Source organism: Kogia breviceps, chromosome 17 (genome assembly GCF_026419965.1).
Source record: "Kogia breviceps isolate mKogBre1 chromosome 17, mKogBre1 haplotype 1, whole genome shotgun sequence".
NCBI lineage: Eukaryota > Metazoa > Chordata > Mammalia > Artiodactyla > Physeteridae > Kogia > Kogia breviceps.
Genome location: NC_081326.1, coordinates 67,752,847 through 67,770,593, shown reverse-complemented (window position 1 = coordinate 67,770,593; position 17,747 = coordinate 67,752,847). Strand labels below are relative to the sequence as shown.

Below are 17,747 nucleotides of genomic sequence, written 5' to 3'. Positions count from 1 at the left end.
TGTTACCTAGACAGCTGGAAGTCAGTGCCTGACTTAGTCCAAGCCTGAAGCTTGGAAATCAGTTTTTCATAAGGGGTTGATGGTTGAATTGTTAAGAGGTTACTTTTTTAAAATTTTGCTTTATAGTTTGATTTGTTTTATAAAACCATACTCTCTGCTGTTCCAGGGCAGCCTAACTTCTTTTTTTTTTTTTTTTAAGTTTATTTATTTTATTTATTTATTTATTTACTTTTGGCTGTGTTGGGTCTTCGTTGCTGCACGCGGGCTTTCTCTCGTTGCGGCGAGCAGTGGCTACTCTTCATTGCAGTGCATGGGCTCTAGGCGTGCGGGCTTCAGTAGTTGCAGCTCATGGGCTCAGTAATTGTGGCTCATGGGCTCTAGAGCACAGGCTCAGTAGTTGGGCCCCATGCGGGCTTAGTTGCTCTGCGGCATGTGGGATCTTCCCAGACCAGGGCTCGAACTCGTGTCCCCTGCATCGGCAGGTGGATTCTTAACCACTGCGCCACCAGGGAAGCCCCCTAACTTCTTTTGAAAATAATATAATGCTCTCTGAATCTTTCAGCTTTTGGCCAAGTAATACCTCTTGCTGAGCCAAGCAGAACATGTGATAAAGGGGTATCAGGGAGACTTTATTGTAAATTAAAAGCAGGACGAATATAGTGTTTTCCTTCCCCGTCATTGCTTAGAGTGACTTAAGAAGGAAGTGAAGTACGTAGCAACTCTCTCAGGATGGAGAAGGTTCTTGTTTGTTCTAAGGACGATGTGTCCTGCCTGATGGTGGGTGACAGTGTCAGACACTCCTGAGCTTGCTTTCTGCAGCTGGGAGGTGTGTTCCAGCTCATCAGTGTAAATGTGAGGGTCCCTCCGCCCATCCGTTAGCAGCTTATCTTTTTCTGGCACCCAATGTCATTAAAACATGGTCATATTTCTTTCAAGCTACTTCTTTAAAAAGTAAATCAGTCCTGCTGTGTCCCTAAGGTGAGAGAAACGATGAAGCCCGTTTCGCTGGCCAGTGGCCGGCACGTATGGAGCTGCTTCTCTGTGCCTGGCATTTTAAAAACATTATCCAGTGCTCACAAGGACTCTCCAAGGTCCATGCGATCCTCTCCATTTCCTGTATAAGGACACTGAGGCGCAGGGCTCCAGAGATTATGCAGTTATTCAGTGGGAGAGCCAGGATTTGGACCCAGGTCAGTCTTGTTTTTTAATTACCTTTGCTCTGGCGATCGGAAAACTTACACTCGAATCCCAGCTCTGCACTCAGTGACTAGATGACCCTGGACAACCCACCTGACCTCTCTGGTCCTGTTTTCCTTATCTGTCTTACAGGTTAATAATAATAATTATCTTTTTTTGTTAGATTGTAATGAGACCTTTAAAAAGAGGTATTCCGTGAATTATGTAGGCATCATGGTGAGTGACTGGCACAGAGTAAATACTCAGTTACTTGCTAGCTGCCATTATTATTACTGCATCATCGCCTGTTTTCCAAATTATTTCAGTAATTTACGGAGAAATTGGCCAAGGGACAAGTGGGATGTCATGAGGTAATTTCCCCTTTCGTCAGCAAAGCGTCCACGTTCAGGTTGAGTCATAAGTCATCAGAGATGACACCTGTGCTCCCCTTTTCAATGAACAGAACACTGTTATCTGTAGTAGCTCATCTGATGCCCCTAGAAGCTAGAAAATGTCCACATTTGGAGATAAGCATGCCCATAGTCAGACAAGGTCAGTGCCCTGCCTGACGTTATACGTACGGTCAGGTTTAGAGCCAAAATACGGTATGCTTTTGACTCCTAAGCCCATGCACTTCCACTGCAGCAGAACCAGCTCAAAGAGAGGGAGGAAGGGAACAGAGAAGCAGGTGCCCTCAGTGGAAGGTTGTGGCTTTGAGTCCCGGCCGGCCCGTACGTGGGAGAATCAAGCATGGGTGGGGGCCAGGGGCTCCCCGGAGGGACGGTGCGGTTGGCAGCCTGTTGGCCTTTGTGGCGTCACTGAGGACTGGCAGGGGTGTCGTTGCCCTGCAGTCCCCCAGCCCCGCTCCTGCTTCTCAGCCAGCGCTAGACGTTGGCCCTTAGGTAACCGTCTGAGAGGGGCTCCACTCGGCCTCGGCCTCCCAGGCTAAGTGTTGATGTTTAAATTTTGTCCTGCCTGAGTAACATATGATCTTTTTTAGTAAATATTTAGAAAATGGAGTTAGTGAAAAAGAGGGGGAGAGAAAAAACCATAATCTCACTCAGAAGATTCCTGGATTTACATATATGATTTGTTTTGTTTACAGAAATGGATCATACCATAGATTAAAATAATTCCTCATCGCACTGAGTTTTCTTGTAATGTTTGGAAGAATTTAACTATAGGCAAATCGACTTTTTGGGTCTTTCTTCAGCCTTTTAATCGTTAAGAATTTGCCCCCCTTCCAGTTTGCTTTCACTGCTGGTATAGAACTTGGCATTTTTATCAACACCATCTCAAACTAAAACAGTGCCCTTTTTCTCCATCAAATGTGTGTTTTAAATTTTTTATTTACTTATTTATTTTATTATTTATTTTTGGCTGTGTTGGGTCTTCGTTTCTGTGCGAGGGCTTTCTCCAGTTGCGGTGAGCGGGGGCCACTCTTCATCGCGGTGCGCGGGCCTCTCACTATCGCGGCCTCTCCCGTTGCGGAGCACAGGCTGCAGACGCGCAGGCTCAGCGGCCATGGCTCACGGGCCCAGCTGCTCCGCGGCACGTGGGATCTTCCCGGACCGGGGCACGAACCCGTGTCCCCTGCATTGGCAGGCGGATTCTCAACCATTGCGCCACTAGGGAAGCCCTCAAATGTATGTTTTATAACTTACCTTGCGTACTGTTCAGATCTGTTTGCTTATTCTTGATGTCAAGCAGCACTGTCCAATAGAACTTTCTGAAATGACGCAAGTGTTGATACTCTTTGTTGTCTCACGTGGTACCCACCAGCCACGCTTGGCTACTGAGCACTTGAAATGTGGCTGGTGAGACTTCATGAACTGAATTTTAAATTTACTTAATTTTAACTAAATTGGCTGCATGTGGCTAGTGGCAAACACCGTATTGGAAAACACAGATCTAGAGCATTCTCGTTTAAACTCACTTTTTTTTTTTTTTTAACGTGATGATTAAATTCCCTTCATGTTGAAAGTGAAAATGAAACACCTTTACAAAAATATCTTCGAAGAATCTGTATCCCTCTGAGAAAGAAGTAACTCCTTCCATGGTAAACCTCTGTGGCTCCAGGGAAGAAAAGCAACATTTACTGAGCACATCCTAACTGCCCAGCACCTTGCTGAGTCATTTTGTGTGTCCTATCTGTATTATTCATCCCATTTAATACCAGTAACACGGGCAGAGGTTTAGTGACTTGCCAGTGTCCCAGAGCTGGTAAGTCCCAGAACACAGCCTAGGCCATCGTCATCTCATCCCCCTGCCCTTGTTTTTCCTGTTGTAAGAAGTATTGACAGCATCCATCAAGGGTTCTACTTTCAAGCCCTTCCTCCAGCAATTAAGTGCAGTATCAGAGATAAAAATTAGTTTTGCTGTGGTTAACTTTTTAGCCGTACTTCTGTGTCCTTGGCACACACTCCTTCCTGGCTGCAGAAGACGCTGGTTCAGGTCGATGCTCTTGGACGATCTGCTTTGTGCAGAACGTTGTCAGCTGCTCTGGGGCTGCCACGTAGGCCTGGGCACAAGCACGTGCTCAAAGATGCCGTCCCCTTGACCAGAAAGGCTGGCGAAAGCCGTCTGGGGGGTTAGCAGCTGAGCTGAGCCAGGACAGAATGAGAGAGTTTGGTAGCCACGTAATAGTGGGGAAGGGCATTTCAGGCAAAGGGAACAGCATATGCGAAGGCTGGGAGAGCAACTGGAAATAATGGAGCGTGGCGGGAGGCCAGAGTTTTTAAGGGGAAAATGGTAGGAGGTGAAAAACAGAAAGATATTCAGGGGCCAGAACATAGAAGTTATTCAGTTTTGTACCAAGAAGTTCAACTTTTCATCCCTAAAGGCAGTGATGAAAACCTGAATGTTAGTAGATGAGAATTTACATGTAGCTTGATTACATGAAACCCTTATTTCAGTAAGGGTTCTCTGCTAAAGATGTGAACCTTAAAAAACTTTGGAACTTGTAGAATTTCACTAATCACTTTGAAGGCCAGTTCTGACAAGGATGTATTGTTACCATTGAGTGTACATATTAAGCTGGAAAGATATACACGGATCCCAAAACGTGCCCTCAAAATTCTTAGTTGTGCTTCATTCTTACCTTCTAAGTGAGCGTCTGCTGCTCTGTGCTGGGCCCGTTATGATGTGGGGATGAGAGACCGTCCCCGTCCTCAAGGACCTCTTCCTTTCCTGGGCAGAGAGCAGCGCAGGTAGCGTGCATTACGAAATAATCTGCCGCGGAGGTTAAAGGAGCTTCCAGCAGGGTGGAGGTCATTCTGAACACAGACCCAGACGGGGCTCCTGAGGGGAAGCGCTCAGAGGAGAAATCGCGTCGCTTGGTAGTGAGAGCAGGGGTGTCGGCACCTGGACCTCATCCCAGTCTGCCACTTGCTAGTTGCGTCAGCAGCTTGGGCAAGTTCCGCCTTCGCTCTGGGCCTCAGCCCCTTCTTCGGGATGCAGGAGAGACTTGAGGTGCTTACCCGCTCGTTCGGGACGCTGTGAGGGTGTAGATGAAATGAGGCGTCAGGTGGTGGTCGCTCAGCAGAGGTCAGTGCTTGTTGCCAGTTCAGGGTGAGATGACACCCCCTTCTTAATGTGTGCGGTAGGAGAGCGCTTTCCGAATCCGTCGTCCGCACCACTGATTCAGCATCCTGTGTTTCAAGTGTGTAGGGACCCGGGGATCTTTTGGAAACTGGAAGAACCCTTGCTGACTGTCCTCCGGCCTTTATTTCCCTCGTTAGTGTCCAGTCGGACTTCATGATATTCCACTGGCAAACGTGTCTCTCTGTCTCTTTCAAATTCAGATGTGGCACAACCAGGAAGAATTGTTCTGTGTATGACTCCGTGGGTTGGAGATGTAGCTGTTATCTGCAGTGTCCATGTGACACCTGCTAGCATATGTCAAATTGTGCCTGTGGTTTGTTTATTGGTACATCTTTATAAAATACTGAAATTAGTTTTATAAGTGTTTCATATAGATATCTGGGCAGAGAGTAAACACGTGTCTATGAAAATTTTCAGATTTTTCAGGTAATTATGGTTCATGTCTCTTCTCACACCTGCTGATAGATCTCTCATGTTTCCCATTGTAGTTTCTTTCAAGATGGCTTGAAGACAGCTGATAAATTGAAACAGTACATTGAAAAACTGGCTGCTGATTTATATAATGTAAGTTCTTTACAAAATACCTGCACTTTAACTTGCTTTTATAGATAAATATCAGTAAATCTGAAATCTGTATTAGAAGAGCATTCAAGAAAAAAGAAGACAAGGTAAAGTGATGTGTCAGCATAAATCTAGGGCCTGTAAATGTCTTTTTGTGGTTTGTTTTGTTTTGTTTTTCTGGTTTAACTCAGAGACATCATCACTGGTCAGATATTCCAGAGTAGTTATGGCACATAGGTGGAGCAGGGCAGGGGGTTAGATGGATAGCCATTGGTTCCGAATGGCTCTCTGTGCTGGGTTCAGTATCACATACGAGTGCCCTTTGGTCAGCAGTTGCAGAAGGAAATTTTTATCCTGGAAGGAAAAAAATTAAGTGACTGGCTCTGAGTAAGCAGGTTTATGAATTATGAATTTTTTTCTTTCTTTTTTTTTTTTTTTTGCCTGCTTGTTTGCTTTATATTTCCTCTCCTTTTTTCCCCTACTATCTAGGTTTTGATTTTAGAATAGGAAAATCAAGAGGAAAACTTTTTGAGGAAAAAACTAATTGCATATGTAGCAATCTCAAGTTTGTTCTTCATGAACGGCTTGACAATGAATAATATTAAAAGTATATATTTTAGGAGTGTAACTATTGATACATGTGTGCAAATAAGGTTTTAGAGTTACACATGATACCTTATATTCTAATAGAACTTTCCTGGTTTTTCTTTGAGAAGTTAACATGGTTCAGGTTGCAGTTAAGTTCCAAGTGATTAAGAAAAGCAGCACCAGTCCCTTCCCTTCATGTAAAGCTTGTAACCTTTCATATATGCGTTAGCTCTTGGGATTCTGGTCATTCTTAGGATTGTCTTCTGGCCCATTCAGTCACGTCGTGATACTGATATTTCACTGCCACCCTTTGAAATACCAGAAACAAATAACTCAATGTTATTTCTTAAGCTTTGTTTAAAATAGTCTTTCAGAGCTAGTTGTCTAGCCTAGATGTATTATTTAATAAGAAGGCATGTTGCAGTATTCACTAATTTCAAAACTCACTGGTACTTTAAGAAGATGAGAAAATTGTGCCTCTCATATCAAAAATGAGACCGTGTGAAGGACTTTAGTAAGGAAATCGACTGTATAATTGAATTGTTTGATGAGTAGTATACACTTGGATGAATTAAACTCTGCTCGTAAATGTATAAGAGATAAGTGATAGAAGAACTGTTTTTCTCTCATAGATAAAACAGACCCAGGATGAAGAAAAGAAACAGCTGACTGCACTCCGAGACTTAATAAAATCCTCCCTTCAACTTGATCAGAAAGAAGTAGGTGATCTGTGTGTTTCCAACAGGGCTAACCGTGTGAGCAGGGCCGCTTGTGATAGCCTTTGTGTTTCCTGATCTACAGAACAAGCATAGTGAGAACTTCCTGCCAGCGTGTGGGGGCAGATGAGATGTAAGACACAGTGCGTACCTATCGTACGAAACACAGTAGGAACGGTCTTTGGACTCCTGTTCCCTCCTTATTAAAAAAAAAAAAAAAAAAAACCCTCACCCCCAACTCCATGACCAGGTTTTCCATCCTGCCTTTAAGGCGTGTGCTTCAGAAGAGCATCCTCCCAGCCGTTGATGTACATACCTTAGTTCCTCTTAGATCATCCCTGTTTTTCCAGACGGCCAAGGGGGCTGTCTCATTTTGCCAGAGAAACAGAGAAATATTTTGATACAGATTCCTATAGAGGTTTTGCCTCACAGTTAGGAAAATTAATGTTGAGATAGTCTTTGGATGCTGAAATGGAGTATACGATGCATGGTAGGTGTTAGATGAATGCAATACAAATGCTTTAAATTATTAATCTCCTCTGTTCATTTGTTTGGTCAAACATCTAATGAACTCTTACCGTGTGCTGGCAACTCTTCTAGGCATTAAGCTTGAGTCCCTTCCGTCAAGGATCTCATTGTCTAGTAGGTAATAGAGAGAGTCAGCCATGTGAACAAGTGGCCGGACCTAAAGCGGTATTGAGGCTGTCAGACAGAGATTGGGAGGAGGTGTGCCGGGAAAGAGAGGAAACCAAGAGTCTCAGGAGTGGGAAGCTGCCCGGCCCGTTCAGCAGGCCACAGCAGCTCGGGGCAGGGTGGGTGGAGGAGTGAGAGATGCCGCTCCTGAGGTGGAAACCCAGCCCGGATTGTGGAGAACCTTGGATACACACTACAGGGTGTGGACTTCATGTGAAGGGTACACGGAACAGTGAGCACCGTTTGTTGCATGGGAGAAGGTAAACGTTTGCCTGTTTATGTTACGAATTTACTATGGATGCAATGTCAGTGCAGTATTTAATCATAATCACACAAAACACAGCATTTTTCATGTGTCAGTTCCTCGTCGTATTATCTCACAACTGCAAACTGACTATCTGTAAATCCCTAAAATTTCCAAAAGGGGTTCATGAGTCCAAGACAGAAACAAAGCAAACCCGCTCAAGCATGGGCAGCCCTGCTCCAGCAACACTAATGTTAGAACAATCTTGAGGGTTCCCTTGACTGAGTGATTATAGCCCTCTACCCTCCTGCCTCCCCAGATCCAGTTTTATATACACGTTGGGTCTTCGTACAGCGAGAGGGGTCTGTAGCCCTGTGACACGGAGCGCCTGCCGACCTGTGGGCAGGGAGGTGTGTAGTAGGCATCGGTGGGCAGGGAGGTGTGTGGGCTGTGTACCCACGTCCCCTGGTCTCAGCAGTGTCTGCACCTGTGCTTTGAGGCCTCTTTGAAGATGCTTACTGCTGGTCCTAGGAGAAGCTGTCTCCTTGAATGACTTCTCGGTTTACTGGAAAGACCCAGATAGAGGGATAAGAGCTACATCCCTGCCTGGGGAGAAAACTGGGAGGTTTTGAACTGGCAGATATGTGCTTAAGCACTTCCTGCCTTTGTTTTGTCACACGAGATTACCTCCTTCCTGTGTGAGGAAGCTTTCTTGGGGAAAAAAAAGACTATTACAGTCCCTTTTTGCTTTGCATAGAGACTGATGTATTCTGCTCGCGCTAGCTAAACGCCACAGGTGCGTATAAGCCTCCTATGAACGTGAGGAAATGCACGTGACTTATTGTAATTCCACCCCAAATTAATAAATGATGTTTTCATTAGCACTGTGTCCAGAGGATTTTACAAGTAAAATTGGTCTTTCACAGCATGCCTGTCCCCATTCTCCTGCTGTTTATCATGTCTTATCACAAAATATGTTTAGAAGGTAATGATTTTTAATGCCTTATTAAATATGGAAGGAGATTGTCCACCAGAGAGTTCTTGCCACAGCGTGACTGTTTGAGAAGAGTATAAAGCGCTCTAAAAAGGGACCTGAGGAATTTAAATCACCCATCAAATCATTCAGCCTCCTCACCCCCACCAGGTTCAACCTGACTCCATTAAAGGAACCTTCAAGAATTTGAGCTCTGTTGACACACATACACTACCAAATGTAAAATTATTTGTAGTGAGGTGGATGGACCTAGAGTCTGTCATACAGAGGACTTGAGGACACGGGGAGGGGGAAGGGGAAGCTGGGATGAAGTGAGAGAGTGGCACGGACATACAGACACTACCAAATGTAAAATAGCTAGCGAGTGGGAAGCGGCCGCATAGCACAGGGAGATCAGCTCGGTGCTTTGTGACCACCTAGAGGGGTGGGATAGGGAGGGTGGGAGGGAGACTGAAGAGGGAGGGGATATGGGGATGTGTGTATGTGTATAGCTCATTCACTTTGTTGTACAGCAGAAACTAACACAACAGTGTAAAGCAATTATACTCCAGTAAAGATGTAAAAAAACAATTATATAAGCACAATTAAATTATATTAAACAAAAGTAGTAAATTTTTTAAAAAAGAATTCGAGCTCTAAGTAGGATCTTTGGATTTTTGGTAGAAACTATTTTTAGGGTTGAAAATATTTTATTTTTAATGGTGCTATCCATAAATCATTCCAAAAACTTCATCTTTTTATTTGTGTCTCAGTAGCTCATCATAGTTGTTTGCAAACTATCTGTGTTTTACTCATCTCTCCTTTCACAGTATCCAGTACATTGCCTGGCACCCCAGAACTACTCGATAAATATTTAGTAAGATGAAACAGAAGGAATTTTTTGCCCACTCCATTCATACCTTACCTTAGAAATGTGAAGCTTCTGTAAATAGAGGTTTAGTTTTAAATTGGATGCCAGAAACATTTATAACCCATTAAGTCAATGAGGGTGTTAATTGCTTGCAGTTTTAAAAGATTTGAGGTTTTTACTCCTTCATAATGCATTTTATATGTTAATAAGGTTTTCTAATAAGAAAGTAAAGTAATTTGTACTGCTAATAGAGAATGGGAAATTGAACTAAAAAATAATACTGTAGTTTCATTCTGTAGTTTACATCTCTTGGCTCACATCATGGATTTTTGCCAAGGTTTTAAGTTCACTATTCGAGTTTTAAATTGTCTTCCTGACGTGAGTTTTGCGTTTGCATTTCTCTTTCCTCAGTACACGTTGATTTCTATTGTGCTGTCAAAGGATTCAGAGCCTATTTCATTCCTTCAGTTGTGTTTTATTTTGTTTACTTATTAAGTGTTAACAATTCTCCAAGGTTTATTTTCTCAAAAAAGAGAATCCTCTTTTCATTTATGTGGAGTGCCCTGCTAAGCCATCATTTCTCCAAGGACAGAGATAATCATTTGTGTGACTTTCTTAGGCCATAAAACTCATTACTAGTTAATTTAGGATTGTTGATGCTACCTCTGAATCACTGCTTCCTTCCTGCTTGGTTTAGTGGAATAGGCTTCTGAGGTCAAAGCCTAGGCTTCAGCCACTTTATTCACCTTTAAAACCACACTTGTCTGATACAAAGCAAGGTCTACTCAATCTGTTTGTTATTCAGAATTGAAAGTTAATTTAGGCTAGTAGTAAATATATGTAAGGAATGTCTTAGTAAGTTTACAGAATATAATAGTTTCCATAAGGTGTCAGCATCTGAATCCTTATTTTTTAAAAAAGGTAAGTACTTTTATTTTTTTAACTTAGGCTTTCAACATTGTAAATTGACTATATTCCAGTAAAAATTAAATTTAAAAAAAAACTAAAAAAAAACCCAAAACTTAGACTTTTAATTGAAAGGTTAGCAAACCAGTTAAGGTGAGAGATGCATAGTTTTAAAGCGTTCAGACAGACTAGGAATTAGGTAGATAGATAAAGGGAAGTTTAGTTCAAAGAAAAGCATTCCAAGGAAGAGAGTTACCTTAATGAGAATTGATATCAAGGAGATTTTAGATTTTGCCTTTAATGTTCTGGAGAGGTATAGCTATGGCAAAGATCCCTAACTCCAGGTTGATAGTTAAGTGATTTTCATGTGATTTCATTGGGTTAAAGCAGGAGCTCTGTGGATTTCATTTATCCTGGCCTCTTATTTTGTCCCATGGCTCAGGCCTCTAGCACCTGATCTAGTTTTCCATCCTGATTGTTCTTTATTAGTATTATGGCCACATTGCTGCCTCCTTGAAAAAGCCCCATGTGTCACTACTGTTGTATTGGGGGCTGTCACTAGAGGCACTGGTAGAGGCAGGCTGTCTCTGCCCACTTGGTGTGTGGTACAGGTCCTCGGTCATAGTTCCATCCAGAAAGCACCTGTCGGCGGGGACAGAGTGGGCCAAATTACTCTTGAGTTCAAGGCTGTGAACCCTGGTTAAAAGAAAACACAGAGGGGAATTTTTCAAGATTCCTACGCCCCACTTCTCTCCAGGTGATTAAACTTGTCCAGTGAGATGTTTCATCTGGAGGGAATCTGGCCAGTTAAAGACAAAGAAATTACTCAGATTAAGAAAATGAATAGAGTTTGTAACCTCTTTCGTCTGCGTCAACTTGCCTGGTACAGCAGTGCGCTCAGCTCTCAGCTACACCTACACGAGAGAGCAGGACAGTGTGGGTTCTGAGGGGGAGCCTCCACCTCTGAGATGGGCCGCGTCCCAGTGTCCTCAGCATGTGCACCCCACCTGGTTTTTAGGGAGTGTTCGGGGCGTGCTTTTGAACAGTGAACTCATCACGTGTAGACTAGCCCTACAGAGGAGTGCTGTCCTGCAGATTTTCCTGCAGCTGTTATTCACATTAATATGCATTCACCGAGCACATGCTCTTTGGTCCAGAGGATCCTGAATGCCAGAAAGAGGCCATCCTGGCCTGGAAGGCAGGCCGTGCACAAGCCGTCAGTAAATAATGGCTGCTTCAGCTTTCTGTCTCTTCACCATCGAGTTGCAGCTTATGAACTGGATATTTTTATTAAATTCTCTTCGCTTGGAAAAGAAAGGATCTTCTTACAATTTGCTGCTCTTTTTAGATTTTAAGTAACGAACTGGGTTTCACTGAGGTGTTGATTCCCTTTACACACACACACTTGGAGGTTGGTCAGCCCTTCAGTCTCAGTGAAATGTGTACCTCATGCTCTTCCATTCAGCTTTTTTTTCTGTTCTCAAATGACCTGAAATGAAACTTGATAAAGGTATTTTATTGTCCCGTCACCCAAAGTTTATCATGACCCTGAAGGGGGTGTGTGTGAGAGAGAAATCTGATATTAATTATCTTTACAATGATGTTTTCTCTGTGTGTCACAAAAAGTGCTCAAGTTATAGACAATAAGACTGTCAATGAAATTAACTGTATTTTCAACTGTTCTGCCTTTTTTTCTCTTGCTTTTGCCCTTCCTGATCGAAGTCTAGGAGAGTAAGTCAATGCTTTCTGTGAGAATGTGTTGTTGTACCTCTGTGTCTAAAGCCCCGTGTTCTCGTTCTACAGTTCGCATTGCTAGTTTATTTCTTGCATTTCCACAGTGCAATGGCTGCGTCTGCTCATGCAGTCTTTAGAAACGAGGGGGAGCGTCAGTGGATGTTAGTTAAATCAAGCTTGTTTTTGTCTGTGTTGTTCTGTCAGCCTGTCACCCTGTCACCACGCCATACACTTTTCCCTGCCTTAGAGTCATCTTTTTAAATTAAAAGCATGGTTATAGGTATATTTTTGCAGGGCACTAGTAAGTTACAAAACAGGAATTTTATAGCAATTCTTATTAGTTCCTCACAGAGGAGGTGTACTTTTCTTCGGGGGTATTTAAGCAGAACATGTGAGGCAGAGGAGGGGTACCTGAAAGAAGATCTCTCGGGATGCATGAGCTTGTCTTGTGGCCCCACTTCAGTTCCTCCAGCCCCTCCTGTGCTCACCTCTGCTGCCAGTGTAAACTGGTTTGAGTCATAGACCAGCCTGTCGCTGCACTGTTCGTTTGAAGTCGAGCTGGCTTCCGAACTAGATATAGGAGATCTCTACCCCAGGCCTCAGCTCTGCCTCGCACTTGCTTGTGACTCTGGCGGTTGCTTACCTGCCCAGTTTCCGCCTCTAGAATAAGGACAAGGACCCGACAGCTCTCAGAAGTTCACAGTTCTCTTAGCTCCAGACCAACAGGCAAAGGCTCCTTATGGCAGAATAGAGTCAAGGATTTGAGAACTGTCTCCGGCATCTGTCTAATCTGTGGTTTCTCCTCTCTAGGATTCCCAGAGCCGGCAAGGAGGATACAGCATGCACCAGCTCCAGGGCAACAAGGAGTATGGCAGTGAGAAGAAGGGGTACCTACTGAAGAAGAGCGATGGGTACGTCTACAGCCAGCCTGGGGTCCTGTGTGCGCTTAGCATACTTACGGGTGTGAGGAGCCTAGGAACCTGTCCCGGCCTCTCAGGTAGGGAAACGCACTTACAAGGCTTCCAGCGCGCCAGCTTCAGACCCTTAGCGCGCTGCTTTCCTCAGTAAGTCTGAGATTTAACCTGCTGTCTTCGGAAGCAGGTGCCACTTGAGGAAGGCAGGCACTGCGTCGAGCTTGAGCACACGGCTCGCTGACTGCGTGCTCGCCCACCTCTCTGGTTTTTCCACCGTGGTTTTCTCTGCCAGATGCCCCCCTGGCCGCGCAGACCCCAACCTTGAGAGTCAACCTTGACTCCGCTCTTTGCTCTCGCGTCACGGCCAGCCTGACGACGGGCTCTTCCGTTTCTATTGGGTGGGCCAAAAAGAGCCTTTGGTTTGTAAGTAAAAATAAAAGACACATTTTTCACTTTCACCAAGAACTTTATTAAACAACATATTCACCCTTTTGTTCCGCTACCATCTGCCATTTTTCAGGCAAGTTTATAATGCCATCTTCCCAAAACTGTGTATCTTTTTGAGCAACGAGCTGTTCCAGATGCCTTTTACAGTCTTCCAGGGATTGAAGTTTTTTCCATTAAGAGAATTTTGTGTAAAGACCTAAATAAATTGAAATCTGAAGGTGCAATGTCTGGTGAATGCAGAGGATGAATCAGAACTTCCCAGCCAAGCTGTAACAGTTTTTGCCTGGTCATCAAAGAAATGTGCGGTCTTGCGTTATCCTGATGGAAGGTTATGCGTTTTCTGTTGACTAATTCCAAACACTGTTCATCAAGTGCTGCTTTCAGTCGGTCTGATTGGGAACAGTAGTCATTGGAATTAATCGTTGGGTTTTCCGGAAGAAGCTCGTAATAGAGGACTCCCTTCCCATCCCACCATATACACAACATCGCCTTTGGATGAAGACTGGACTTTGGTGTGGTTGTTGGCAGTTTATTTTGCTTGCCCCATAGTTTCTTCCATTCCACACGATTGTACAGTATCCACTTTTCATTGTCCATCACAATTTATTTTAAAAACGGAACGTTTTCATTACATTTAAGTAGAGAATCACATGTAGAAATACGGTTAAGAAGGTTTTTTTCACTTACGTGAAACCCAAGCGTCAAAGTGATTCACATGACCAGGCTGGTGCAAATGATTTGGAAGGCTTGATGCGGACACTTTGGGTGTGCCGGCTGCCTCCCGCGTGGTATAACGTTGGTTGTTCTCGATTAATGTCTCAATGTGATCTCTGTCAACGTCAACTGGTCCACCCGACGGTGGAGCGTCATCCAGCGGGAAATCTGCAGCACGAAACTTCGCAGACCACCTCTGACAGGTTCGATCAGTCACAGCACGTTCTCCATACACGGCACAAATCGCTTTTTGCGTTTCAGTTGCATTTTTACCTTTCTTGAAATAGTAAAGCATAACATGCCGAAAATGTTGCTTTGTTTCTTCCCGTCTTCAATTTTTTTTTTTTTTTTTTTTTTTTTTTTTTTTTTTTTTTTTTTTTTTTTTGCGGTATGCGGGCCTCTCACTGTCGTGGCCTCTCCCGTTGCGGAGCACAGGCTCCGGACGCGCAGGCCTAGCGGCCATGGCTCACGGGCTTAGTTGCTCCGCGGCACGTGGGATCTTCCCGGACCGGGGCACGAACCCGTGTCTCCTGCATCGGCAGGCGGATTCTCAACCGCTGCGCCACCAGGGAAGCCCCCGTCTTCAATATTTAAATGGCTACACAAAGATTCACCAATTTTGATAAGTCTTTTTTTAAATGCATGCTGATATGACAGCTGTCACATGCAGTCTAACAAAATTGTTTCCAATGAAGTTGAAGACAGCTGAGTGCTACTAGAGCCATTTTATGCTACTAGAACCATCTTATGGGAAAAACCGAACGAACCTTTTGGCCAACCCAATAACGAGAAGTTATACGTGACTTGCCGCCTCTGCTGCCCTGCTCTTAGATGAGTACCATCACCTCTCCTGGACTATTTTGGTGGCCTCCTAACTGGTCTCTCTGTCACTCACTCGTCCCTTCTCCGGTTCATCTCCACACAGCACGTTGGGCTGTCCCCAAAGCCATTCCCCACCTCTCTCTCCAGCCTCATTTGTGCCATTTTCTCCCCTGGTCCTTCCACACTTGCCGTCTTTCTTTTGCTTGAACAAATGATTCTGTTTCACAGTAAGTAAGTAGAATCTTGATTATTTGCTTTACTAATTATCATCCTTTAAAAGAAAGTTTCTTGTTTTCTGATTGTTTGTGGATGTGTGCTCCTTGGCTTTATCAAGACATGTAGATTTTCATTTTGTTTTAATTTGTTTGTTAACATGGCAACTGTTTCTCCTACACATTTCTGAGATCACTGTCAGTGTTGCTCATCCTTCTTCCCATGCATTCAACAGATATCTTCTGGGAGTCCTACATGCCAGGCACTGTTGTAGACACTGGGCCTATAACATTGAAAGTCCGTATCAGTATAGAGCTTACATTCTCAACGGGGAGACAGGTGATAACGAAGGAAATATGTTTATACATATATGTATATGCCTGTAGAAAACAGAGTGCTATTTTATAGGCCTGAAATTTTAACATAACTAGATGATGCCAGAATTATCTTAAAGCAGCTTGCTTTTTCAGTCAACAGTGTGCTTTACAAATCTGTTTACGTAGGTCTGCACATACGTAGTTGTTTTCTTCTTTTAAACGCCTGCATAATAATACTCTGTAGTATGAATGTAACTGTAATCATTTATTCATTCCTCCTATTAGATTTCTGTTGTTTCTGTTGTTTCCCATTTTCACTATCAAAAACGGTGCTATAATGAGCATCCTTGTGCATGCCTGCTACTCTGAATTACCTTCCACCTGGGATACTAAAAGGCAACCAACATTTTCTGGTTTGTGTGGTTTTTGGTTCGGGGTTGGGGTTTTTTTGGTAATGACTGTTACGCATCGTAACTATGTTATGATAGTTACGTGAACCAGCTACTGTATCAGCTTGTGTTTGACTCCCTCCTTAGGATCCGGAAAGTGTGGCAGAGAAGGAAGTGCTCCGTCAAGAACGGGATTCTGACCATCTCCCACGCCACAGTAAGTGTGTCTGGTAATTTACCAAGCTGTGTGTGTGATGCCTTCTGGCCACGTGGACTGGAAAGCAAACACGTGCTGTAACCGGCCGTGAAAATTTCCCCGTGTGCCTTTAATGTATGGATTAGGTCAGGGGGTTTAGAATACTCTTTACAAAAGAAATTGGCCCTTTCTTGTCCTGTGGTGTCCTGCTTCATCTCTTGCTCCACCAGAACTTTTTGTCTCCTGCTCCCTCAAACTGAATCAGGTATTCTTTTACTTCATAACCTCATCTTTGGGGAAGTATTATTGGTTGTTCTGAAAAACCTAAAGTTTTCTGAATTATAAAGATGGCGGAGGGTGTTCTATACGTGGAAAAGTAATGTAGCGAATGAAACAATACGTGTTACAGTGTTCAGTCTTTTTTTAATTGTTAACTATTTATTTAAATTACTCAAAAAGTCCCTCAATATGCTAAAGGATTAAAACATATTAATAAAACAGTGGAATACTAAAATTGCCTCAATTATGACGTTCCTTATTTTAGGAATAAAGGCAATCTAATAGAAAGTGGAAAATAATAAAGCCAAGTTACTAACATTTACATTGTTTCCCTTCAGATTGTTGTATACCTATATATTAATGTAGTTATACTTACAGTCTATCCGAATTTTTATTTTTATGCTTCGTGTCACCCATTTCCAACTAAAAGTTCCAGGATCGACACAATCCCTATACTTATCAAAAAGGTTCAGTCTTGGTGGTAAAGATATACACATACACAGTTAAACAAGGAATTACTATTTTGCCCTTTTAAAAATAGCAAAAAAATTTTTTTTAATCTTACAGATGCAAAGATTATCATGGAAGACGTGACAAGTAGGAATTGAAACAGCGAAGTGTAGCACGAATCTTGACAGAGGTTCATGCAGTTTAACCCAGTGACCCCAGCTTGGAGAGGCTTGTAGTTAGAGTTCAGTATCCCATGCCGAGTGATACTCTTCAGTTCTGTAAGCAGTTAACTGCTAGCAGGATAGTAGAAACAAGGGATGAGCATTTATTACACTGGTCTAGATTTACCTCTGTGGAGGAGGAAAGGAAGTGCCACTTATTAAGCACTTCCTCGCCCCAGATACTTCAGAAAGTTTATTTCGTTTAGCCCTCCCCACAGCCCACGTGGTATTATCATCTTCATTTCACAGATGAAGAAAATTAAGGCACAAAGAAGCACCATGACTTGGCTGGTAACTGGCGGAGTTGGAAACTCAGGCTTGGGTCTGTCTAGCACTGGTCCTTACGCCCCTTCCAGGCTGCACTCTCCCCAGGGCACTTAGTCAGGTCCTGTTCGTCTTCTTCAGCCCCTTAGCAGACCTTGACACAGAATGCGGTCGGTACACACCTGTGGCCAAACCCTTCCAGGTAGTTGGTTATATGCATGCGTCTTAAAGATTACTGGCCTTTATGGAACTTGAGCAGTTATGTCATCTCTGTCCTTTTCCTCCTGCAGAAACCTTGGGCTCATTCCTCAGAGGTCTTCAGCTTCCCTCAGACAGCCCAGCTGAGATTTTTAACTGTCATGCCAGTTGGGACACGCCACCCATCTGATACCTGCTGGCAGACCTAGACCAGTTAGTAATTATCACTCAAGCTGTCTAACAGTTAGTCATTTATTC

General features: G+C 43.5%; 1 protein-coding gene across 3 annotated transcripts in view; it reads left to right on the top strand.

Annotated features, from left to right (window-relative positions):
- The window catches only part of ASAP1 (ArfGAP with SH3 domain, ankyrin repeat and PH domain 1), a 352,190-nt gene that overhangs the window by 265,273 nt on the left and 69,170 nt on the right, over positions 1–17,747 (top strand). For all 3 annotated transcript variants that reach the window (XM_059043152.2, XM_067017038.1, XM_059043147.2), the window contains 4 exons: positions 5,268–5,343; positions 6,561–6,647; positions 12,876–12,976; positions 16,029–16,098. In XM_059043152.2, the coding sequence (XP_058899135.1) occupies positions 5,268–5,343; positions 6,561–6,647; positions 12,876–12,976; positions 16,029–16,098 (334 nt within the window). The remainder of the gene's footprint in view (positions 1–5,267; positions 5,344–6,560; positions 6,648–12,875; positions 12,977–16,028; positions 16,099–17,747) is intronic.